The 25625-nt window shown below is 60.9% G+C and overlaps 2 protein-coding genes across 2 annotated transcripts; both read right to left on the bottom strand.

The window, feature by feature from the left end:
- Positions 1-5944: 5944 nt before the first annotated feature.
- NEU4 (neuraminidase 4) lies at positions 5945-9497 on the bottom strand. The gene is made up of 3 exons (XM_079130742.1): positions 9143-9497; positions 8757-9012; positions 5945-7558 (listed from the first exon to the last, which is right to left on the bottom strand). Exons 1-3 carry the CDS (start codon positions 9341-9343, stop codon positions 6609-6611), a joined length of 1407 nt encoding a protein of 468 aa, XP_078986868.1. The 5' UTR covers positions 9344-9497; the 3' UTR covers positions 5945-6608.
- Positions 9498-16011: 6514 nt separating this feature from the next.
- Positions 16012-25424, bottom strand: GAL3ST2 (galactose-3-O-sulfotransferase 2). Its single transcript, XM_079132311.1, has 3 exons — positions 24209-25424; positions 17770-18040; positions 16012-17275 (listed from the first exon to the last, which is right to left on the bottom strand). The coding sequence occupies exons 1-3, from the start codon at positions 24235-24237 to the stop codon at positions 16457-16459; spliced, it is 1119 nt and encodes a 372-aa protein (XP_078988437.1). The 5' UTR covers positions 24238-25424; the 3' UTR covers positions 16012-16456.
- Between the last annotated feature and the right edge of the window lie 201 nt (positions 25425-25625).

The following is a 25625-nucleotide window of genomic DNA, read 5'->3' as shown; positions in this document are numbered from 1 at the left end:
GGCAGGCTCGGAGGCACCCTCCAGCAGGGGCATCCAGGCACACAGCGGGCGCAGCCCTGAGGCCACCGTGGAGAGGCGTGGATGGGCCAGGGCCACCGCTCCCTTGTGGGACGTCTCAGCACAGTGAGAAGAGCTTCTGCAGCAGGCGGGGTGGGGACACCAGCCGCCTTCAGCCCTGCAGGGCCCTCCCATCTCACGCACACCTGAGGCCAGCGTACCGGGAGTGAGGGAGAGGGAGGGAGAGAGGCCACTACCTCAGGGCCCTCAGCACCCTCCGCTCACCCCTGGGGCTGCGGCTGCTCGCCTGGAGGACAGTCCCACATCAGCCAGACCAACACGGCCCCTCCCAGCCATGGGGTCCCAGGCAGGATGGGTGGGCCGTGGGGAGGCACCCGGGTGCCCAGCTGCCCTCCTCGGGAGTCCAGTTCTTGGCTCTCATTCACAGTGTTTATTTTTAGCAGGTTTTGGCTGGACTCCCACCAGGGGTGGGCAAAATGGTCCATGACCCCTGTGCCAGGTGCCCCTGCTCTTATGCCATCTGGGGCAGGCAGCCAGAGCCCAGGCTGACCAGGGCACCTGTGCCATCAGGGCTTGGGGTCTGCTATATTATCATTAAATAATGACCGAAGGCTGAGGCCACCCGTCCTGCTCCTGGCACTGGGGGAGGGGCAGGGCGGGCTGGCTGGGGCTCATGGTGGAGGAGGGTACTAGCCCTCCCAGGGCCTGGCCTGAGATGGCCCCAGGAACAGGCAGCCTTCCTGGGCCCTCACCTCTGCTCACACAGCTCCCCAGCTACCATGGAGACCCCACATTCCACCCACGACTCTTCCCAGGCCCCACATCCCCCAGAACCAGGCTCCTCATTCGCAGAGGTGTCCCCTGAGCCTGCCGGTCCTTTCAGGGCCCCTGTGACCCCTACCTGGGCATGCCCCAGGGCTCATGGCTGCAGAGTGTGTGGACACACCAGGCCACGAGAGGGGCCAGGGTAACTCCCCACAGCGCGAGTGTAAAGGACTCTTCCTGCTCCATGCTAGGGTCCTGGCTGATGACAGGACAGGAGGCCCCTAGCCCGTCCTGGCCTGTGGCAGCGGGCCTGGCCCGGTCCTCGGTGCTGCTGCTACCCACCTTTGAGCTCCTCAGCCCTTTGAGCTCCTCCTGAGCCCACTGCCCTGGGTCCTGTCCGCTCAGTGTCCAGTGGAATCACGTCCAGGGCAGGCAAGGCGGCCCGTGCTCTGGAGACTCCCGGCAAGATGGAGTGCTGTCAAGTGCCAGGCCTCTGTGGCTGGGAGACCTCAGAAACAGCTCCCACACACTCACTGGCAGTGTGACAAGAGAAGCTGGATGCAGGCATGAACTGTGCACAGGACACAGCCCTGGGCGTGGACTCTGGGCCTAGGCACGGCCTTCCTTCCCGCGTGGTCTGTAGACCCAGGGTGAGGGCCCAGTTTTCTGGAACTGTAGCATCTGCCTGGAATAAGCCCGGCTGCTGGGCGGCGAGCCTCCGAGGGCAGCCAGGGTCCAGTGCAGAAGAAGGGGCAGACACTTCCTGAGGGCTGGTGTTGCCACTGGGGAGGTCCTAGTCCTGTGGTCCTCGCCACCTCCCCGGCAGAGGCAGAGGTGTGGAAAGGCCTGGAGGCCCAGCAGCCCACAGCACCCTCGCCAGGTGAGCTTCAGCCCAGGCTGGAGGGTAGAAAACCTGAGCATGCAGAAGAGGCATCCTAGGCAGTCCCAGGGAAGGCGCATCACAGAGACCCGAAGGTCCAGGGTGCCGGAGCCACGCGTCTGCAAAGCAGGACAGCAGAGCAGGAGCACAGCCTGCAGTTCACAGCCCCTGGGTGTCTGAACTGGCGCACAAGCATGGGTGAGGGTGTCACCTGCGAAGGAGCGGGCGTGCGCAAACATGCAGCCACGTGCGCGAGTCCTCCTCACATGCTGAAAGGACTTCAGCTTAATAACACGTGCAGACCAGGCAGCTGCAGCTGAGGGAAGTGCTTGCCTGGCTGAGCCTGAGTCCACCCAGCGCTGCAGACCAAACAGACATGATGGAAGTTGCTGGCGAGTCTGGAGGAGCTGGGATTCTGGGGTCGGTGCAGCCCTGCGTGGGGAGGGAGGGTGGTCCTACCCCGCAGTCTGGAAGCACATGCCCTTCCTCACGGGTCCCTGTGGAGACATCTCTGGTGACGGGCAGCCCTGAGGAATGACAGCGGCACTGTGCTGTGACTGGGCCACTGTGCCGGACCTGCCACTGCAGGTGAGGTCGCCCAGAGCTGGCTCGGACCCCCTCCAGCTGGGGGAACCCAGCACCGCCGGTGAGGAGCCCCTGACTCAGCAGAGTGCAAGGGAACAGTGACAGCTCACTGTCCCCAAAGGAAAGGAACAGTTAGGGTCATGTCAAGATGACAGGCCAATTTGAGGATCGGAAATACCCAGATTCTAATCAGGTTGAGGAGTACACTTTGTGTTTAAAAGAGCGTGGCTCAAGTCCAGGGTCAGAGGCGGAAGCCAGAGAGAGAAGAAGAAGAAAGGAGAAAGGTCTCATGGAAACGACAGTTAGAAAGGAGAGAGACCAGGGCTCTGGGGCTGGCAGCCTGCCTGGGGCGGTGACGGCGCTCAGATAAGAGCCGAGAGCAGCCCGGGTCAGTCAGCACTTCCACCGCCTTCCCACCTTCCCGTAAAGGCTGCTGAAGCCACACTCATTCTTCCCGCCCCTCGCTCTGCCTGTGTGTGATCACACCTGGCTGGGCTGTGCCACCCACCCACGCTTCACAGGGGGTCTTCCCTGTGCTTTGGCAGAGGCTCGGCTTCTGGGGGGCCTGAGTCGGGCTGGCCTCAGGGCTCCTCCGTCAGTCCTGGGCCTGGGGAGCAAGGCGGGGCTCTGAGGCCCAGGAACAGGGTGTCATTGCCCCCCACATCACACAGCCACGGTCACCTCTGATTCTTATGCTTTCCTCACGATTTAATTCTGAAACTCAGTGGCTGTGTAGTAGAGTATCGTTCAGAGGAAGAGGGAGGTCCCTGCTTCCGCTCAGCAGCCCCCTTCACAGTCGAGAGGCAGAGGAGACCTCCGGTCCGTCAGCAGATGGGCGAGTGTGTCCCCCTCAGGAAGGAGGGGAGCCAACAGCCACAGCACAGAGGAGGCTTGAGGAGATCAAGGCCCGAGAAATAGGCCGTCACGGGGGACCAGAGCTGTGAGCCCCACAGCCCGCACACGCTGGAGGCTGGCCAGGGCTCCTGAGGCTCTCCGGGCCTGGGTCCCCTCTCCCTCCTCCAGCCTCAGAGGCCTTGGCTCCGGAGGGAGCCCACGCATCCCGGGAGGCCGCCTGCTTCATTCAAAGCCTGCCTACTTAGCCCTTCCTCTCACCTGAAGAGGCCTCCAGACCTGTGTGACCACACATCTGGGCACTATGTCTGGGACCGGAGGCCCAGGAGAGGGTGGGCCCAGGGCGCACAGGGTCTTGAGGGCAGGCAGGCATCCTCAGCCCAGTCCTGTGCAGTTGGCATTGTGCAGACTGCAGAATTGGTCATCTTTCTTCTTTCCCTCAGTCACTGGTAGAGTTCCTGTCTCTCTCCTACACGGATGGACTTCACTCTTTTTTTCTTTTCTCTTCTTTTTCAGCATCGAGCCAGGGGCACTCCACCACTGAGCCACCTCCCCAGCCCTGTTCTGTACTTTGTTTAGAGACAGGGTCTCCCTGAGTCTCTTAGCACGTTTCCAGGGAAGGAAGCTGCCTGCGGGGCACAGGGCTGCCACTTGGACACAATGCACAGCGGTTGCTCCTGCTGTTGCTGAGTCTGGCTTTGAGTTGCGATCCTCCTGCCTCAGCTTCCGAGCCACTGGGATCATAGGCGAGGACACCGCGCCCAGCTTGATGAATTCCACTTCTGAAAGTAGTTTAGGGTTTGCAGGGAAAGTGAGCAGAAGGTGAGAAGGTGAGCCCTGCGCTGCCCTCACCTGCAGGCCACGGAGTGCGCCCATGACCGGGCCACTCTGGCGCGGCTGGTCCCGTGGGCCTTGAGAGATCACAGCTCTGGACCTCGCCTGCTCGCCTGCTGCCCAGCCGCAGTCCCGAGGTTGCCTGTCAGCCATGGCCCTGCCTGGCCTTGCGGACCACTTCCTCCCCTGAACTCTGCATTTAGAGTTCTGCTTCCTTCCTTCTGCTTGAAGGAAGCGGGCAGTCCTGGGCATCTCCTGAGGCGGCGGGCCTGTGTCTGGCCCCTGTGGGCGAGGCCCCTGGGGTTCTCAGACCCAGAGTTCAGGAGCAGACAGACCCGGGGGGAACGCAGGCACAGCAGGCCTCTGTCTGCCCAAGCTGGAGGGGACAGCTCCAGGACAGAGACCCTCCAGGAGCCCTGGAGACGGGGCCTTCACTCCTGCCTCTGCTGTGGCCGCTAACTCCTCAGACTGCCAGCTGGCTTGGCCGGCACAGCTATGGGCCCCAGGGAGGAGGCCACGCCTGCAGGGATGGCCGCCCTTCCTGAAGATGTCAGCACGTGCCGTGGTCCCAGGCAGCCTCGGGCCAAGCCACCTGACACAGGCGCCCCACCAGGCGGCAGTGGCCAGGACCCAGCCCTTGGCAGGGCAGGAGCTCGGTTGCCATGACCAGAACAACACCCAGGTACTCTGCAGACTTCTGGAGGTCAGTGTGGGTGGACAGACAGCTGACAGAGGAAGCAGGGGCACGATGAGGCAGGCTGCTGGTCTGAGTGCATCCAAGGCATGCTGGAATCCTCAGCTGCAAGGTGGAGGCCTGAGAGCGGGGTGGGGGGGACAGGTTGCAGGGGGAGCCCACAAAAAGGATCAGCACCCAGAAGGAGGCCCCAGGGAGTCCCTCACCTCTGCACCTCCACAAGCCAGAAATCAGGCCCTCCTGTGGCCTTGGGCTCCCAGCCTCAGAACCCTGAAGAAATGGTTGTCGGACGAGCATCAGCTGCCAGTCTGCAGGGTTCAGTTCCGGGACCCTAAGTGAATCGGGACACGGACCCAGGAAACACCTGCCACAGGCCTGACCAGGGCCAGAGAGGCCTCCTCTCCTCCGAGGGCCCAGTCCAGACTCCTCTTCCTGCCCCTGCCTGCAGCCCAGAGGCCCCCTGGTGCACACTGCTGGGGCTGCCAGGGGTCTGCATCCCCTGGGAAGACAGCACAATGTGGTCATGCTGCCCCTGGAGGTGCTCAGACCCAGAGACCCCAAAGGAGTGGTCACATGATGGGACTTGTGGAGAAATGCCATGAGGGCAGGTGAGAACCACTTCAGAGTAGCTGGTCAGCGGAGTGCCCGCCAAGGGGCACCCAGACCCAACGAGCCAGAGGTGAGGGAGGCGCACAGAAGGCCCACGCAGCCCAGGAGGGGAGGCTGCTGGGGCCACATCCAGTCTTTCTTGATGGCTTTCTACACATTCGAGATTTTCTGCAGCATACCCACAGACAGACAGACAGACGACACATGATAGACAGATAGATAGGTGATAGACAGATGAGAGATGAGACAGAAATTAGACGAGAGAGAAGACAGATGATAGACAGATGAGAGATGAGAGATGAGAGACAGAAAGGTAGATGAGAGATAAGAGAGATGCTAGATGATAGGAGACAGAAGGTAGACGAAGGACATGATGGTCATAGATGACAGCTGTGTTATAGATGGATGATAGGTGATAGGTAGACGATAGATGAGATAGATTAATGATAGGTGATAGACAGACGACAGGTAAGAGTCAGAGACAGAGACAGAAGTAGATATGATTATCTAGGCGTCGTAGCCCAGCGGCTCAGGAACTGAGGCAGGAGGATTGTGAATTCAAAGCCAGCCTCAGCAACTTAGTGAGACCCTGCCTGTAAATTCAAAAATACAAAAAAGGGCTGGGGGTGTGGCTCAGTGGTTAAGCACCCCTGGGTTCAATCCCCAGTAAAAAAAAAGAAAGAAAGAAAGAAAGAAAGAGAGAAATTGATGAAATTTTATAATCAGAAAGTAGGACTTTAAAAGCAGCCCCAATGGAACCAGTGTCCTCTCCAGGGGAGCAGAGTATGCTGGTCGGCCCTGGGAGATGACCCCCACTCTGGGCAGGGGCAGCAGAGCGGAATGGAGCCCAGCTGCTTCTACAGTCAGAAATTCAGACAGGGAAGACGTTTCCCATCAACAATCCCCAGACTGGCGGGGTCAGCACAGGTGGGCAGCGGACAGAAGAGGCATGAGTCCTCTGCTCCTCCTTCCATCCCCTCCACTACCACCCCTGAGCCCTTGGGAGCAGCGTGGTCAGGGCAGGGGATTGGAGGCAGTGGTGGCCTCCCAGGGTCTGCACGTGGACCCTGCAGCACACAACACTCAGTCCTTTATTTCTTGACCTCACTCCAGCAAGCTGCAGGCAATCCAGTGACAAGGGACCTGGTGTAGATGAGACCCTGGGCCCCAGGGCTGCAGTGGCCACATGGAAAGAGGACTGCTGCCACACCGCCCACCTGCAAACCCAACGATGCCCGCTGCTTGTGGTGCCCGAGTTCCTCCGCAGCCACCTCCACGGCCCGGTGCAGAGCTCATCTGTCCTGGGGCCACCAGGCCGTCCTCCCCACCCCATCCCACCCCTCCTCCCAGCATGCCCAGCCAGAGGGCCCATCAAGAGGGCCGGCAGTGCCCCCAGGGCTTGTCCCCACAGCTGGGTGGCAGGGGGCCTGTGGGCAGGTTCTCCAGGACCTCGGGCAGAGAGAACATGCAAAAGGAGATGTTCTCGTAGGAGACCCTGGTGCCACTCTCGAACAGACAGGCAAAGGCCAGGGTCGCCCCAGGCACAGGGCCTAGAGACGCCAGGTCGGAGTAGCCGCTGGGGCCCTCATAGATCACCCAGGGCTCTGTCCAACTGTGGGGGTCCAGCGGGGACCGGCTTAGGTAGATGCCCATGTGGAGCCGGGCCCTTCGGCCTGCAGGGTGGGAATACAGCAGCCACGTGGGGTGCTGAGGGAGCGCAGCAGGGGGCCCAGAGGGCACTGGGACCCAGGCCCCCCTGTCCCCACCTCCCCAGGGCCGTGAGAGGCAGAAGGGCTGGCCAGACCCCAAATCCCTACCAGGGCCTTCAGCACCCTCCCTGGAGGGCTCTGGGACCCCATGTCGGAGGGGAGGAGGGTGAGGGGCATTCCCGGTGCCCAGCAAACGCTCCTCCTCCCCAGGCCTGTGGGTGGGTGGGGCTGGGAAGCCCACAATGCTGCCCTGGCAGCCCCGGGCAGTCTCGGCCAGGGTGGGCACAAGCTCCCCAGGCAGGAAGGATGTGCCCTCGTTGGTGCTGAGCGCCTGGACTCGGCTGCCCAGGGGGCTCCGGGCATTGCAGTAGAGGAAGCCTCCGTCCACCGGGGCCAGCTGGCACTCGCCAGAGCGCAGGTTGGGCACGAGGCCCCCACAGTGCCAGGTGTGGCCGTGGTCATCACTGTAGAAGGCGAAGGCGTGGGGGCTGGTCCAGCAGACCTTGCCAAAGCACTCCCGACGGTCCACTCGGTAGGCATAGGCAGGCACCAGCAGGCGGCCTGAGCGCAGCTGGACCCCGTGGCCTGGACCCACCGCAAAGGTGGCCCAGCCTGCACACAGGAAGGGCAGAGGTGGGACAGGCAGCAATAAGGCAGTGCCAATGGGGGCTCCTCAGGTCAGGGCGCGTCCCTGCCGACCACCCACTGCCCTGACCTGAGTCCTCCCAGCCTGGACAGGCCTCAGGGCTGTCCTGAGAGCCCAGGAACTGCTTGGCCAGGTTTCCTCTCCTGGTGCTGGGGCTGTGACCCAGGGTCTGGTGTGTGCTAGACAAGTGCTGGACCACCAAGCCATGCCCAGCCCTTGGCCAGGCACGGCAAGCAGCCAGTCCCAAGTCCAGGTGGCCCTAGCTCTGCAGAGAGCAGCTGGGGGCAGGTCAGGGGTGCAAGGGCCTCCATGGGTTCTTCGGAGGCCCTGCACACTGTCCATTCCCCTCAGCATAGTGCCCAAGGCCAGTGCCTACAAGCAGAGGTCAGGGTGTCCATAAAGAGTGGTGGGCAGCTAGCTCCTGGAGTAGGGCATGGGTGGCAGTCACAGAGGGAAAGCCTGGGGACCAGAGGCTGAAGGTCAGGTCCCCTGGGTTGAGTGAAGGAGAAGGAAGAGGCCATGAGGAAGGAAGTTTATGGGGGAGGGAGGCCATGGGGGTGGAGGCCATGGTGGTGGGAGGCCATGGGGGTGAGAGACCATGGGGGAGGGAGGTCATGGGGATAGGAGGCCATGGGGTGGGAGGCCATGGGGGCGGGAGGCCATGGGGGTGGAGGCCATGGTGGTGGGAGGCCATGGGGGTGAGAGACCATGGGGGAGGGAGTTCATGGGTGGTGGTGGTCATGGGGGGGTGGGAGGCCATGTGGGGTGGAGGTCATGAGAGAGGAGACCATGGGGATGGGAGGCCAGGGGGGCGAAGGACATGGGGGAGGGAGGCTAGCAGAGAGGAAGGTCATGGAGGTTGGAGGCCAGGGGGGAGGAAGGCAATGGAGGTTGGAGGCCATGGGCCTTGGAGCCAGATCTCAGCCTCTGCAGCCAGGGAGAGGTGAGCACCTTGGCTCAGCTGGGAAGCCTGCCCCTGCCCACCAGGCTGTTGGCTGGAGAACCGAGGGTCTCAGGAACACCACACAGCCCCGAGGACAGGGCCGTGGAGTCACCCGGAACACCAGACAGCCCCGAGGACAGTGGAGTCACTTCCGGCAGGAGGCTGTCAGGCAGCAGGAGGTCCAGGGGACTGTGGGCAACAGGCACCACCCGCCTGCCTACCGTGCAGCACAGCCCCGATGGCCTCCTCGGTGAGGTCCCGCGTGCTGCCCCAGGTGAGGCCCGCATCACGGCTGGTCACACAGCAGAGGCGGGCTGCGTTCCTGCCGGTGGCAATCTGCAGGGCCTCGGGCGTGTGGCCGCGCACGGCGATGAAGAAGAGGAAGACGGTGCCCGAGCCCGCATCCAGCACAGGGCAGGGGTTCATGGAGCGGTGCTCCTCCAGGGCAGCCGTCCCCAGCACGCGCAGGGCGCCCCACTGCCAGAGAGGAGCGCAGCTGGAGGACATGGAGTCCTGGGCCCAGCACAGAGGGCGCTTGGGCCTGGGCCTCAGTTTCCCCATCCCAGTGCCACGGCCATGACCCCAGCCCCCTGTGCCGGCCACTCACCTGCACGGAGCCCCCAGCCAGCGTGCCCCTCCTCAACACCAGGCGGTGGGCATGGGAGTCGTCGGGGCTGAGCCGCTGCTCCGCAAAGGCCAGCAGGGTGGGCCCCGGGGGCACCGGAAGCAGCGCGGGGACCCGGTAGGTCAGGCCCGTCCTCTCGCGCTGGAAGAGCACCGTCCGCCCTGGGATGTGCGGGGTGCGCATGCTCGCAGATCAGGCAGCCTGGGCAGGGTGGACGCAGGGAGCCCACCCCTGGTCCCCGTCCGTCTGGATTGCCTGGCCAAGCGGACAGTCAGATGGAGCTGTGGGCAACAAGGAGCTGTGTCCACAGACAGGCACGGTGCCAGGGAAGCCGAGGATCACCAGGACAGAGGGCAGCGCCAGCTCGGGCACAGGGACGGAGCTCCTGGGCCTCCACAGTGGAGCCAAGCCCCCGGGGACCCGCCAGTGGCCCTGGGTTGCCCGAGAGCCACCCTCCAGGGCAGGGTGCCCCTACCACAGTGCACCCCAGACAGCCAGGCTGGCCAGAGGACCCCACCACCAGGAGGCCTGGACCCTGGAGGCAGCTCCAGCTGCCATCTCCAGGGCACAGGAAACGGGACCGCCTGGCAGGGTGCCCACGAGTTCCTCCCTGGGCGAACCTCTCCTGCCTGAGCTGGTGTGCCAGCTGGGGAGGCCATGGGCCTCTGGAGGTGGTGATGTGTGCCAAGCAAGAGCCAGGCATGGAGCAGAGGGGTGGGTGGCACACCTGTCCACAGGGAGGGTGGAGGTCCCCTGCGGCCTGACCTCACTGCCCCGGGTCCACCTCAGCAGGCCACGCCTCCCCTCACCCACAGGCCCTTGAAGTGGTCAGAGCCCTGCCTGTGGACAGCACGCCCGACTTGTCCTCAGCCGCCCCACACACCCTCACACAGCTGCGGGGCCCTGGCCTGAGTGACCTGAGAGCCCTCACAGGAAGAAGCCCAGGGGCCTGGGGCCCAGCGGAGAGAGCTTGCTCCGCCCAGTGAGCTCCCAGAGCAGCCTTGGGAGGCTGGGGGCATGGCTGGACCTGCCAAGGGGCCTCTGTCTGAGTTTCACAAAGGCAGACCAGGGCACGGTGAGGCTGTGCCGCCCACGTCCAGCCAGCGGGCCAGGACACACCCAGGCACAGCCCACACCAGGCACATGGAGAGATGAGGATGCTGGCAACACGCCTGACCAAACCAGCCCCCCACCCCGCAACAGGAACCCCCTCGCGTGTTCACAGGGGCTCACGGGGTGCAGCCCAAGAGGGCGACACTCACGGCAAGAGCAGACGCCGAGGGCTTGCTGCCCTCCAGCTCCACCTGAGGTCCTCCGCCTCACCTGCCTCGGCCGTCCCGGGCGCCAGCACGAGCCCTGCCTCTGCCGGCACGTCCGGGACTTCTGGGGGCAGCTTCCTGCTCAAAAGGGTGATTGTGCGTGGCAGGGAGCAGGTGCGGGGCCACGTGGCTCTCCCAGCCGCGTGGCACAAGAGAGACATTCTCTCCGTGCTTGGCTGGTGCCCCAGAGCCTGGGACCACCGAGCTGGCGTCCGTCAGCACTGCCTGCAGGGGGCAGGGCCCCGGCTCAGCTGGGGCAGCAGCAGCCATGACAGGTGGACGGGCTGCCGCACACCATGGCACCCTAGCCCGGGTCAGGCCCTGGGCAGTGCCCCAGCCTGAGAGGAGGAACAGGGCTTTCTCAGCACCAGACGCCTGCTCTGGTGTGGCCAGCTCAGCAGGTTGCAGGGGTGCGCTTGACCAGCTCAGCTGTCCCGGCACACAGTAGTGCTCACTCACCCTCCCAGGCAGAGCCAAAGAGGGACGCTGAGGTCCAAGAGGCATAGGACCCCAAGACAACCTGGTCTTCTGGCACCTGGGCCCCTGAGCCCCTAGACAGGTTGTTGGGGTCACCATGCAGCTCAGAGGGGGATGGCCAGACCTCTGGCCACAGCCTGCTCTGTGCAGGCTCCACCCTGGAGCTCCAAGGCCAGGCTGGGCCACTGTCCCTCACCCTCCTGGGCCAGCCAGCTTGCTGTAGGGGGTCAGCATGGAGGGCAGAGGACAAGAGGTGTCCCAGGTGGATCTGCCCCTCCAGAGGCATCTCCAGCCTGCACCTCAAGGGTCCTGGGCTTTGTCCATGGCACAGACTCAGAACTGCAGACCCTCGTGTGTGGTGAAGATCACCCGCAGGCCCATCTGCAGCAAGTCCTGTGGGCTGGAGCAGGACCCCCAAACAAGTCTGTGTCCATCCCGCCCTCTACATCTGCCCCAGGACCCCCTCAGGGTCACGCCTGCCACATGAGCCAGGAGGGAGCCCATGAGGGACATCCAGGTGGGACCTCTGGCTAGAGGGACCCTGGGGCCCACAGGATCTTCCTGTCCTTGGAGGCGAGAAGCCATCCTGGGTGCTCTGCAAGGGGCGGACTTGTCCTTCACCCAGACAGAGAGAGAGCCAGCAGGGACCAAGTCACAGGGTGAGGGCACAGCAGAGAGCGAGAAGGGAGGGGAGCAGCTGGTCACCCGGAGGGGCTGCAGCCCTGGCTGGGGACAGCCATCTTGCACAACAAGGGTGCACTCTGTGCACGGCAGGCCTGGGGGCCAGCCCCACCCCATGCCTGCTTCAGGACCATCTGCACAGCCGGTGGGGTGTGCGGTTTTGGTGCAGCCTTATCAGGGGGCTGTTTCCTGCCCCCAACACGTCCTTGAGCACAGCAGCTTGGAACCTGTCTTAGGTGGTGAGGCCCAACTGGGGGATGCAGGCACTGGAGGTGCCCTGGAAGGAAGGTCAGGATCCCATCTCTTCTCACTGCTTCCAGGGGCCAGAGCTGAGCCGAGCAGTGGACCTGAGTGCTGGAGTGTCTGACGGGCACCCCGGGGTCCTGGGTCCAGTCCCCAGAGTGGCGGAGTGTCTGACGGGCACCCCGGGGTCCTGGGTCCAGTCCCCTGCACCCAAAGAAATAAAAAATCAACAAGAACTATTCCCAGGAGGCTGAATGCAGAGATAAAACTCGTGGGCTTTTATGTCTTCCCTTAAAAGGTTGAGTTTGCTTAATCGTTGCCCCTGGACGGAGGAGAACTTTCTTGCCATCCACCATTAGCAACAATCTGGAAGTATGCTTGTCTGTGCTTTAGAGGTGAGGCCCCCAGAGCCCACAGGGAGGCCGCGCAATCAAGTTCGTCACTGGGCTGTGAGCGCCTTAACCTGATCAGTGCGCTAATTCCCTGACGGGATTAACTGGGTGGTACTGTGGGCAGGTGGGGACTGGGGCAGGTGGGCCCCTGGAGGCGTGGCTTTGGGGTGCATTTTGTCCCTGGCCAGGGGAGCTTTCTCTGCTTCCTGACCGCCACGTCCTGACCTGCCTTCCTCCCCCACATCCTTCCTCCACGACGTGCTGATCATCTTGGATCCAGAGCAACGGAGCCAGGCATCTAAGGACAGGGGCCTCTGAAACTGTGAGCCCCAGATAGACTTCACTCCTCTAAATTTGTCCTTGTCATGTCTTTGGTCACAGCCACAAAAAAAGCTGACTGAAACAGAGGTGGTGGCATCTATTTTTCTCCTTATTTGATTCCTGCAGAATTAAAAAACTATTTGTGTATATGTTTTTTTAATGACAATGTGATTATTTGCACAAGTTCAGTGAGAACCGGCCCTCTCTGTAACAGGATAGGAAGCCTGGCTGCAAGGGTCTTGGCCCTGTGGCAAGGGCATGAGGGCCAGAGCAGGTGAAATCCATGTTCCCTGGGCTTGGCTTGCAGCGCAGGAGGCTTCTTGTCTTGTTTTGATTTTTGTACCAGGGATTGGATCCAGGAGCACTTAACCACACAGCCACATCCCCAGCTTTTTTTATTTTTTATTTTGAGATTGGGTCACACTAAGTTGCTGAGGGCCTCACTAAGTTGCTGAGGCTGGCCTTGAACTTGCAAGCCTCCTGCCTCAGCCTCCAGAGTTGCTGAGGTCACAGGCAAGCACCAGCGTGCCTGTGCCTCAGAGGTTTATAACCCAAGATTACTATATGGTAAATCAATGTTCTTGCTGCACTTACATGAATAATCAAGTCAAAACTAAACTTATTTTGATTTTTCTTTGATTATCTTTGATAAAAATTGGTATGACTATGGAGAGAGTAAGTTTCTAAAGAAAACTACAGTGCACCTGCTATTAGAGTGGCTCTGCTCATTGTTCTTAGGATTTTGTTTGGGGATTTTGAGTTTTGGAGTTTGTTTGAATCTACCTGCAGACTGGTCTGGGTTCCGAATTCTCCTTGGGTCCCCCAACCCAGTTTTCTCCCATGGAGTATCTAAGATATCTAAGAGGGGGCTGGTCTCTCCTAAAGCCCCATAAGCTGAAGTTGCACAGCTTGATGTAAATGTGGAAGGACAAGCATCATCTCTGAATCTTCCCCAAACTACCCAGTGCCATAACCAGAGACTTGAGGACGACAAAGCAGGAGGCTCCACATCAGACTGAGACTTTCTCCTAGCTATGGTTGGGACCCATAATGGTCCTTCAAGAGACTCAGGTGTTGCAAGCACGACCCCCAGTACAGAAAGGTTCAGAGGTTGGGCTTTTAGGCAGTGATTAGATTTTGAGAGCTGTAACAGGAGTGGATTAATCCACTTGATGGATTAACAATTTCATTGGACGACTGGGTGGTAACTGTAGGCAGGTAGGGTGTGGCTCAGGTCATAGATCACTGGCGTATGCCCTGGGGACTATGTCTTGTCCCTGGCTCCTTCTCTCTCCCTCTCCCTCTCTCTCCTGGCTGCCATGAGCGGACCGCTCTCCTCTGCCATCCCCTGTGCCATGACACTCTGCTTCACCTCAGGCTGAGCCATGGACTGAACCTCTGAAACTGTGAGCCCCAAATAAGTTTTTCTCCTCTAAATTGCTCTTGTTGGGTGTTTTGACTAACATACACTTAATTTTCTTCTTGCGCAGGCCTGTCTCTTCAGTTAAGGCATGGCTGTAGTTAACACTTCATGGTCCACAGCTACTTGGGACAATACTATAGGGCTGACCCAAGAAACCCTATGTCCACTGAGTGGGTGACTTTGGCAAGAACTCCAATGCGAGCCTTCATTCAAAGTATGCTAGCAGGGACACTGTTCCACTCAGCCCAACCATGGGCTGTGGGAGGCTAAAATCACTCTCAATTACTTATTGGTTAAGTAAGAAAATGCCTCTGTTGTCACTGATACTAAATGTTTACCTGGATAAATCCCTCTGGGGAAACTGAGACCCAATGAAAAATAAGACCAAGTCTCAATGACCATGTCACAGAGAAGAGAGGTCTCCCAAGAAGGGCTGGAGGGATTCCCAGAGGGGAGGGACCTGATCCGGAACCAGCAGGGCCCTCGCTGTATGTGAGGGAAAGAATTTCAGCACAAGCCAGACAAAGGCATAGTTTATGCAGGAAGTAGCTACATGTTCAAGAGAGACCGTGGCCATCTCAAGAGGGGACTCCAGCTTGGGCTGGGGTCCAGCACTGACAGACAAGCTGACTTAGGGCCCACTAGAGCCAGCCTAGCTGCAGGCTGTCAGTTCTCCTCATTAAAGGGCAGGTGGCTCGGGATGCTTAGCTGTGCCTTCTGCATCTCAATAGCTCCTGGTCGTTTCCTTTAAGACTTGGTGCATCTCTCTTGGTGTTTCTCTCTCTCTTGGTGATCTCATCCCTGTCTCAGGATGCTCCCATCTCGTGCCCCTCGGTCCTCTGACTTACCAGGCAGCTCTCCGTAAGCCTGGGTCCCTGGTTAAAACCAGATCTGTTCTGCTCCTGCGGGTATGTGTTCTGCTGTCCTTTTTAAACCCTATACCTGTTGCCTGCCAAATTTCTGCACAAGACGCCACCAACTCTGTGCTGGAGGTGAGGGGCACTGCCCAGACAGAGGGAGCTGCCCTCTGCACCGTTCCAGGCAGACGCAGCTGAGGACCTCTTTCTACGCTCCTGGCACAGATGTGGCTTGGCAGGTCTTGACCCTGACCTCAGGTCACCAGATGCTCCCCCAGTGTGGGACCAGCCCAGACCCACCACTGGGACAGGCCCATCCCGGCACCAAAGGACAACCAGAGACTGACTATTACGTTGCAAGGGGGAAACACTAAAGCTGCTGGACACGCACCATGGCTCCTGCCCACCCTAACAGGAACGCAGCCGGGAGCCGGGAGGGGCTTCTCACAGGCTGTGCCTGCAAACCCCGAGTCTCTCCTCAGCTCAGGGCAACCTGCCTACTCTTGGTTGCACTAGTTTCTTGACCGCCTCTCCTCGTCTTTGGGACTACCGTGATCTGTCCACGAGCTCACCCGGAATCTGACTTTCCTGCTGCACTTTCTCAGAGTGTCTACTTGTGACTTCCTCTGGTCTGAACATGGGTGATCCTACAAACACTCCGCTGGCCAAACCTGGCTCTCAGCGGAGCTCACTCCCTCCTGCACAGCCGCTGCTCCGTGCTCGGAAGCCTTGTTCTCTTGGTCTCCAGCCCGTTGTCTCTGGTCTCACTGAAGATGCACTTTTCTTCCCCCTCCCCCACACTGGTGTCCACGGAGCTTCCTCTGCTGGCTGTTTGGAGTTTGGAGTCTCCCCCACTTCAGTTCCTTGAAAAGTGTCACCAACTCTAGACACACAGGCAACACCCACGGCACCCACAGGGTCTTCGGGCCAAGGGCCCAGACAAGAAGGACGGCCCCCCAGGCTGGGCACAGGAGCTCGGGCTGAGCCTCTACACCAAGCATGTGGGAATGGCTGCATGTCTTAGAACCCAGGCACCCGGCTTTCCCAGGACGCGGCGATGGCTGTGTGCACCCCCAGGCTACCCACGGGGCCCCAGGAACAGGGAGCATGTACTACCAGGCAGGGCACCCAGAAGAGGCCCCCCTGAGACCACATCCAACATGGCCTCCAAGGCAACCAAGTGCTCACTTTTTCCTCTGATGGACATCTGAGGACTGTCCATGTAAGGAGCCATGGAGTTGGCTCCACCTGTTACAGATCAGCTCAGGCTAATTAGTCCTCTAGGCAATTTTGACATCTCTCAGTCTGAACTGTTCCTTGGTCAGTAATACTCCTCAGATGAGCAGCCACAGATGGAAAGCTGCCAGCTCCGCCCAGCAGCATGCCCTGACAGGCAGGTTGACCAGCACTCAAATAAGCCCACTGTCACACCCTGGTGTCCCCTGGAGGTGGGTGCCTTCACAAGGGTCTTCACCCTGTTCTTCATCTTGGAGTGTGGTCTGGTGCTGCCTGGGTCTCCCAGGGAAGACCAGAGAGAGGGGGGCCGGCCGGTCCATCAGGGCCTCTCCCTGGCACTGGGCCCCTTACTCTTCCAGGAAGGGGATGTTCTTGGGGGGCTTTTCTGGGAACTGCAGGGAGTAGAGACGGGCCATGTACTGGATTTCTGGCGTCACCATTCTCTGACAGAGGTGCAGCGTGGCGTTGTCCAGACCCTGCCTGAGGGTGTAGCCCAGGATGTCGGCCGCGCCCGACTGGTAGGGACGCAGCTTCGGGTCAGTGATCCGCGTGGAGTTCTTGGGCGCCGGGTCCTGCAGGCACAGGTCGGCGAGCTCACGCTGCCGCGCGCGCAGCTGCGCCACCTCGGCGCGCAGGCGGCGCGGGCCCAGCTCGGCGCGCAGCCGGGCCCAGAGCGTGCGGTTGAAGTGCTGGTAGAGGCGCCAGTCGAGCGCGCACCAGCGCTTGGCGCGCTCCGGGCTCTCGGGCGCCAGGCGGGCCACCGTGCGCGGGCTGCGCGCGTTCAGCCTGAAGTAGACGACGTCGTCCACGCGCCAGCGCAGCCGGCGCCGCAGCAGCACCAGGGACTCGTCGAAGTGCTCGGCGATGAGCACCAGCTGGAAGCGCCGCTCTACCTCGGCCAGGCGCGCGCGGACGTAGCCCTCCTCGGCCGCCGCGTTGTTGTCGAAGCCCAGGTCGAACCACATGTGGTTCCTGGCGTAGGCGTTCTGCAGGCCCAGGCTGGCGTTGTAGTGCCGCTGCGGCTCGGCCAGGAACTCGTCCAGGCTCCGGAGGCCGCGGAAGGCGGGCACGTAGTCCTTGTAGTAGACGAAGGAGGACTCCAGCTGCGCCACCGGGTTTCTCAGGATGGAGAAGTAGAAGGTGTTGTTGGGCATGACTTTCTGCACCTGTTCCCGAAGGAAGACCCAGTCGGAGGCTGGGGGGACCTACTCACAGAGTCCCCCGCCACCCACGGCAGGTGCCGGTGGGCTCCCAGGCCCAGAGAGGGGCCCAGTGCCAGGCACCTGCAGCAGGGGCCACAGACCAGGCCGCCCCGCATCCTGCCCGCCATTCTCCCCTGCAGTACCCAGAGAGACCCTGAAACACTACCCCACACAACTCCTCCCAGCCTCCTGGTCTCTTGGAAAGAAACGAGGAGTCCATCTCAGCTGAGGCCCAGCGACCTGGAGGAGGCCCCGTGGAGTCACCACAGGGCAGCTGCAGAGTCCTGGGTGAAAGAGGGGCTTGTCCAGGGAGCAGAAGGAGAGGGCTGCCAGGCTGGTCTCCTTCCGAGGGCAGTCAGCTGCAGCCTGCTGGTGTCCGTGGCCCAGCCACCCAGCCCCTCAGCCTCAGGCCCCTCCACCCCCAGGCCTCCAGCCAGCACCACGGAGGAGCACCAGACCTCGGGCAGGTTGAACCGCAGGTGGTTGCACATGATGTTGAAGTGCCGAGGAGCTCCAGGGCTGCCCTGCTGGACGCCCTCCACATAGCGTGCCAGGAAGAGCCAGGGATAGCCCAGGTGGAAGCGGGAGCCGGCGGGCAGTGCTGTGGTCAGGTTGTGCCCCTCAGCAAAGCGGTAGAGGATGTTGAGCACGGTGCTGCTGGCCGTCTTGTGCGTCTTGAGGAACATGATGTTGGTGATGGGCGGTCCCTCAGCCTGGCCACTGAGCAGGCTGGAGGAGAACCCAGGTCACGGTCACACCCCCTGTACCCAGCAGCCCACCCTGGGGACGCCCAAACCTCTGCCATCACCATGCCCCTCCCAACACTTTGGCCCCAGCCTGGTGTCCTCACCCAGAGGTCCCTGAGACCCCTGGCCCAGAGGGACCCTCGGGGCAGGCGTGACCCCTGCCATAGCAGCGTACTATCTGTTCCCACACATGCCACAGGCTTGGGCCCCCACCTGCTTCTTACTGCCAGGGTACTGGGCATAGCACTGGTCTGCTGACCTCAGCCACATGTCCATTTCCTGGCTGACCCTTCACCCCAGGGTGACCCTTCACCCTGACACCTAGGCCGGCCAACCCGATGCAGGGCCAGAGAGGGCTGGGCTGTGAGAGAGGGCACCCTCCCTGTCCCAGGCCAGGAGTGGCCAGGAGGGCTGGGCTGTGGCTCAGTGGTGAGCACTTGCCTAGCACATGTGCACATAAAAATGAATAAATTAAATAAAGGTATAAAAAAAGTTGTATCTGTTTTTAAAGAGAGAGAGAGAGAGATCAGGAGGACAAGGGACAGGGTCAAGAGGCCTATGCCACCTGGGGACAATGACAGTTGGGCAAGGGCCTCGCAGTGCTCCTGGCTCCTGCCCAGGCAGCCCATGCCCCTGCAGTCCTGTCCAGAGACCTGGTAGGTAGGTGGCCATGGAGTCAGATACCCTGGGGGCCCAGGATGCTCATAGGTCCCCACAAGAAAGGGCCACCCACCTCCTCCCAGAGAAGAGATGGGTGCTTGGTGAGGAGGTGCCCTCCACCACGGCCCGACAGGCACGGTGGTCCCGTTGTGGAAGGCAGCCTCCCAGAGCGCGGGCACCCGGTCTCAGGACTTACAGAGCGACTAGTCCAGTGTCCGTGCACAGGAAGCCAACCAGCAGGACCACCACCAACGCCAGGAGGGCCCAGAAGCACCTGTGGGCAGGACTCTCAGTGCCACTCAGGGCCACCCAGCGCACCACCCGCCTGTCCTGGAGTCCATCCAAGCCTGTGGGCCATAGCCCAGCAGGGGTCTGGGCCCCTCGTCCTGTGACAGCAAGTGGTGAGCCCCTCAAGTGCCGCCAGGGTGGGCGGGCAACCAGGGCTCCCCTGTTCTGCTCAGAACAGGTCACAGGGGATGCTGTGAACTGAACTGTGCCCCAAATCCACGGCCACCAACATGGAGCTACCAGCTGCTGTTCCCACTCCACACTTGCTGTTCCACCCAGCCAAGTCCCAGGCCTGCAGAGGGGACTCCTGCCTCTCTGCTTCTAACGCTGCCAGGAGGTCTGGACACTGAGCTCAGGAGCCACCTGAGGGGCACCCAGTGGCCACAATGGCAGAGTACCAAACCCTGAGAGGCTGGGCCGGGCTCCCTGGTCCTCCAGGTCAGGTAGAGAAGCCCACGAGGGGCGAGGTCCCCCAGGAGGTGCCTGCACCGAATGAGGGGTTAGCTTCGCAGCCTGAGTCGTCTGTGATACCAACTGGCCACTGGCTGCTACTCCAGGGAGGAGCTGCAGTGCCCCTGAGCAGGGTGACCAGCTCTATAATACATCAGAGTGGAACCCTCACCTGGTAAGAGCCACGCACAGCCTGGCGCGGGGCCCAACCCCTCACAGCCTCCCCTTGTCCCCCACAAGCCCCTTCCTCAAACACTGAACCCTGTGGGTCTCCCAAAGCTCCAGCACACACTGACCATCTGTCCAGTGGTTTGCCAGCACCCAGGCTGGGCGGGAGCAACCCTGAGAGCTGAGGACAAGGCCAGCCGGCCACCGCCTGTGCCAGCTACAGTGCCCCACAGCCCCACACAGCCCGGCTAAGGAGGGGCCCAGGGCAGGCACACCCGGCCCTCTGCACCCTCCCCACTAGCCTGTCCTGCTCTGTGTAAGTGTGATGGCAACACCAGACCTGGGATCACGCCAGGCAAGGGTCGGTTCCGTTCCACTCTCGGCTAGCCCTGGTTCCTACCTTCTGGACTGTCAACAACTGCCCTAGGAGTCTGATCTCCCTCTTGAAATGCCACAGCTGCCGGTGAAGAGCCTTCTTATCTGTGAGCAGCTTCATGCTAGAGACCCTGCACTGGCCTTCAGCGGCAGAGATGAGGAACGTTTTTTTTAAATGCTTTTTAGTTGTAGATGGACACGATAACTTTATTTACTTATTTTTATATGGTGCTGAGGATCGAACCCAGCGCCTCACATATGCCAGGCATGGGCCTACCACTGAACCACAGCCCCAGCCCCAGGAATTTTTTTAAAAAAGAAGGAAAAGCCCTAACAATAGGATAGGTCTTAGATGATGTCAAATAACCTATAAATATTGTGAGAAACTGTGGATCAGGGCTCAGAGTTTGGAGCTTTCTTTTCCTCTGGGCCCACCAGCATAAAATACAGTTTGGCATTCTCTTCGAGTAGCTTGCTCCTCCTCGGCCAGTCTATTTCCCGCAACATAAAGACAAACAGAAATTTTAAACTTTTTAAAAAATAAATTGTAGTTCCCTGGTGCAAAAGAGAAAAGAACTTCCCTTCTGAGAGTATCAGTGTCACACACTGGTAACTGAATGCTTGCTCTGCCCCTCACTTCACCCACGAGATGGAGAAAAACCTCTTTAAAAACTTGCTAAGCCCACTGCCTGCTTCACGGCCAGCACCCTTAGGCTCCTGGGCAGCCTGGGCAGCCTCCTAGAACGCTGCTCACCACAGCAGGGCAGCTGGCCCCTGGCTCCAAGGCAGTGGTCTGCTCCCTGATGTGCAGATCAGGAAGTTTGCTCTTCCTTTGTATAAAGTCGATCAGCCAATGCAGGTTGCCACCCAGTACCAGGTGGACCTGAGAAGAAGTCCATGTAAGAGGAGGTGCTGTGGAGTCCTCTCATCTGAGGGCCAGCAGCTGTCCATCTGGAGACCATGGTGTGAACCTGCCAGAACTCCTGAGCATGCCCAGTGCCCGTCCTTCTCCACCCGGACAACCCCAGGCCCTAGTCCATCTCTGCCCGGAGAATAGGCCGTGCCCACACCCCTGCCCAGCGACCCCAAGCTGTCCCATCTCTTCCACCTCACCCTTCCTCAGCCTCTGAGACCCTGTGGAGCACCTGGACGCCAGAGCCCCAAGGACAGGGACGGTGAAGCCCGCTCCTCCTCAGCCTGCCAGGGCTGCCACCTGCCCAGCCAGCAGAGCTGCCACATGAGCCACGTCAGTCCTGCAGGCCAGCTGAGGCCAGAGGAGGGGGCAGGCAGGGCCTTGGCCTTCTGGTGCCCAAGCCCGTCCTGCTTCTCCCCAGTGCTCAGGACTACTGTGGGGCCCAGGCGAGCCCCCAAGAGAGACAGCACTTTCCTGCCAGCCCCTGCCCGCCTCCCACTACCTCTGCTTGGGCAGCCGTGATGTGTGGGGCCACAGCCTGTTCTAGACCCTAACATAACTCTGGGAGGACCACTGACCACGGTGTCTGCCTGCAGAAGAGGGGTCTGGCCCCTCACAGTGACCAAACCCTGTCCAGGAAACTCCTTCCCCCCAGGGTGGCAGCTGCTCCTGCAAGCAGCACACACTTCTGCAGCCCTTCCCATCCGTCTCGAGAAGCTTCCGTGGCGAGCCAGGCCTGGCTCAGAGGTCCAGCCACTAGCTAGAACCTGCTCCCACAGCCCCTGAGAGCGAGACCTCCCCTCCTGGTGACACCCTCCATCAACCCTCCAGACTGTCTGGCACAGGCCCCCGTGGAAGGTCCAAGAGAAAGACCACCAGCCCCACAGCCTGCACCACCCACCAGGGACAAGAAGGGCGACGGGCCTGCCCCGGAGTCCTGCTGCCACACGGCTGTCCCCAGGTCCTGGCAGGCTGTGGGCAGCAGGCCTGCCCTGGGAGCCACTCCTCCCCAAGCGTCCTTCAGCAGAGCTTGACTAGGGTTAGGGAAGCTCCCAGGATGGCTGTCCCCAGCCACCTGGGCACCGTGCCTTCCCCTGGCATGAGTGCCCCATGGAGTCCTGGCTGCACCCTGGCCAGGGGTGGCCTGCTTCCCAGCCAGCCCGGCTCTGTGGGCATGGGTCTCTCCACAGGTCAGAGTGCGGTGCCAGCACTGTGTCCCCTGGAGACTGGACTGGCTCAGATGCCAACCGGGCTTCTCCAGGGACACGCAAAGTAACTCCTGAGGGACAGGCAGTCCCTCCTCAGGCAGGCTGGAGGCACACTGATGGCAAGAGGGAAGTGCCCGCCTGGAGCCATCAGCCAGCCAGGGCTGGGCTCAGCCCTCCCCTGGCCATATGTGACCAGCACCACTGGCCCAGCTCCCCTCTCTCCTGCAGCCCAGCCAGCCTCTGTGCAGGCCACCAGCCTCCCAGGGCCCAGCTGAGCACAGGGCTCGCAGCCCTCCTGAGCCACACAGCCTCCCATGGGGCCACCATGGGGCCACATGCCCCACCTCAGGGCCTCACAGCCATTCATAGGTCCCCACAGCCCTTTCAGGGTCACATAACCCCCATGGGCAGCTCTGTCCCCTGGCAAGACTCCCCCAGACTCAACACTCTAGGAATGCAGACTTGGGGGCGGGCCCATGGCCTCAGGGGAGTCCCCAGCAGTGCCGGGAGACCAGCACAAATGCCCGAGTCCAGGACTCCCCGACCCTCCTGGTAGCTGAGAGGCTGTGCCTCCGTCGTGGTGTGGAAGGCCACTCAGGCCTGGGCCATGTGGGCCTCTGCAGCCCAGAGGCATCTCAGGGCATGGGGCTCTGCACGACCCCACTGTCCTCACTGGGCAGGTTGGGTCCGCTGTAGGCACTGGAATTGGGCGACCAATTGGCAGGTGACCTCGTCTCTGCTCCAGGCAGCTCCACAGACTGCCCAGGGCCACAGACACCTTTGCCGGCCTGCACTGCCCACGCTGCACCTCTCCCCAGGCTGTGGCCTTCTGCCTTCCAACAAGCCAAGCTTGCTGGCCCAAGCATTGCACAGTTCTAGGAAAAGAGACAAGGGGCTGGTCAGTGGGTTCAGGCTGTGGCAGTGACTCAGCACAGCCCAAAGAGCGCGGTGCCCAGGGCTGAGCAACGGTGTGGTGTGCTCAGGGCTGCCAGCCTGTGTAGCAGGATGTGAAGCCACAGAGGAAACATAAGAAGCCCACCCAGGAGCCCAGAACCCGTGCCAAATTCCTAGGCACCTTGCAGGCAGTGGGCTTACGCAGATGGCTCCTCAGAGCACAGCAGGGTCTGTGCAGATGTGCCCTGGCTACAAAGTCAGCCGACCTCGGGGACCCTGGCAGCCAAGGACCTGAGCGTGGCACCTCCCCCAGGGAAGTGAGCAGAACCCCAGCTGTGGACCTTCACAGCACAGCAACATGCTATGAACATGCAGCACAGCAACATGCTATGAACATGCACATGCAAACATGCAGTCCCCGAGCTGGGCCTGAGGGTGAGGGTGGGGAGGCAGCCAGGATGGAGGCCCCCTCCCTCCCTCAGCCATGAGCCGGAGGGGCTCCGTCAGCTGGCTGGACCTGAGCATCCATCCTCAGAGTCCATCCCAGGTCTATGGCCCTGCAGGGGAGGCCGTGGGACCCGGCCAGAGGAGGCGGACTGCACTTTGCAGGAGTCTCCCACACACGTGAGCCACAGGATGGAAGTGCAGAGTCTGAACCACCCACGTCCCCAGAACTGAAGAGAACCCTGCTCTGATCCCAGAGGGGAAGCAGCAAGCCTGAGCTCAGCCAACCACCATGGCTGCTGGGGCCCGAGGGATTGCTCCCAGCCTAATGCAGCTCAGGCGTCCCCTGCCCTCTGAGCGTCCCAGACTATACAGAAGCGTCAGAGACTCACACCCCAAACACAGGGCCCAGCCTTGGGACGGGACCAAGACCTCCACACCAAGCCAGTCCCATCCCAGAGCCCCCTCCCTGAGCCATCAGCCCAGACACCCAGGTGGTACCCAAGTCCCCACGCTGGGGGTGCAGCACAGACCCCACAAGTTCCCAAAGTACCAAGGACCTGCCCTGGAAGAACAGAGGAGTCTCCTGTCTGAAACGAGACCAAATGGCCAAACTCAGGGACATTCCAAGGTCAATCCCCAAAGCCAAACAGACTTCCTTTTAAGGACAAACAGGAGTTCATTGTGTACTTCTCAGAGTGTCCAAGAAGTGAGGTGCCCCTGTCCACCTGCTGCTGGCCCAGGGCCTCACCTCAGCAAGCTTCTCCGCGCAGAGGGCATGCTGGCCTCAGAGCCCCCAACGCCACCGGGTAGGTCCAGGTGCCCCAGTCCCCCAGGCTTGGGCACCTGCTGGTTACAGCTCCCCAGGGTGCAGGCACCAGGCAGGTGTGGAGGCTGAGCAGAACATGAATCTAAACCCCCAAGAAGCTCACCTGAGGCTCAGGTGTCAGCCACACCCTCTCTCACCTCAATCCCAGGGTTTAACTGTTCTGCTCTTGGGAAGAACCGGACCTTCTGGGCTCCTTCCCTGCACCTCCCCTCCTCCATCAACAGGCAGGGCCTGGCAGCTGAGGTGTGTCTGGGGAAGGTGGGCTTGGAGGAAGCTGTCCCCACTGGAGAGGGGCCCACACAGACCAGTAGGGCTTCTGCATCCAAATAAGGACATGAGCAAATGTTCTCATCTCTGCATGTGGAAGGCTGAGAATCTGTGGATGAAGAAGTAAGGCAGAGCGGGAGGTGGCCTTCTAAAACCTTCCTTTACAGCAGGCAAAGCTTTTGAAATCTTGGGGCACAAGAACTTGTGAAAGAGGGCACTGGAGCAAGAAATGAATGCAATTATCTACTTGTAGATTTCATGGCATGGAATTTCACTTCTTTGCCCAGGAAATAAGCATCATTCTGAGATGAATGACAAACCACAGAAATATTTGGTACATTTGGTCCTAAGAGTTAAGTCTGTATGAATAAAAGTTTTTTGCAAATCAATAAGAAAACAACAAATACCCCAAAGATGCACAGGTCACGTGTAGGGTCAGACCCCTCTCCCCATCCAAGGTCCTGCCATGGGCCACCTGAGTCTGAGTCCGCACATGATGGCTGTGCCTTTGGAGCCTGGTGCACAGGACACATATCTGGGGTACTTGGCCCCCCAAGCAGCCCCATCCACCATGTCCACTGAACCTCAACTCCAGATGAGTGCTGGCCAGTGACACAGGAGGGGGAGCGTGCCCCACTGTCAGTGGGGTAGGAATGAGGGGTGGGCTGTGACTTGGAGGTCTTTGCCTATGGCATCCCACTGCCCAGAGCGCAGAGTGGACATGGGCACCCAGAGACTCTCCAGCATGGCCTCACTGTCCTCAGAGATCCTGAGCTGGGCAGCCTTGAGACCGTCCTGGCAGGAGCCCAGCACAGTTTTGGGCCCAGCTCTCAGCACAGTAGCTCCCGTCCAGTGCTCCAGAGTGTCCAGCTGCCAGTGAGACCCCTTAGTGGTACACAGACCTTTGGAGAGCATCCCCGTCTGAGGTCAGTGCAGAACCCTCTGCGGACGCCCAGAGTTGTCCCGGAGCACAGGGCTGCAGACCAGCCCCTGCTGCAAACAGCAGATAAGCAGGCCGTGGGGGTGGCAGGGCTGGCTGGACTAGTTGCTCTCTCCGGATGCTCCCTGTGCC

Source organism: Sciurus vulgaris (assembly GCF_902686455.1).
Source record: "Sciurus vulgaris genome assembly, chromosome: 3".
Taxonomy (NCBI): domain Eukaryota; kingdom Metazoa; phylum Chordata; class Mammalia; order Rodentia; family Sciuridae; genus Sciurus; species Sciurus vulgaris.
Note: the sequence above shows the minus strand (reverse complement) of the source record. Positions and strands in the feature narration are given on the sequence as shown.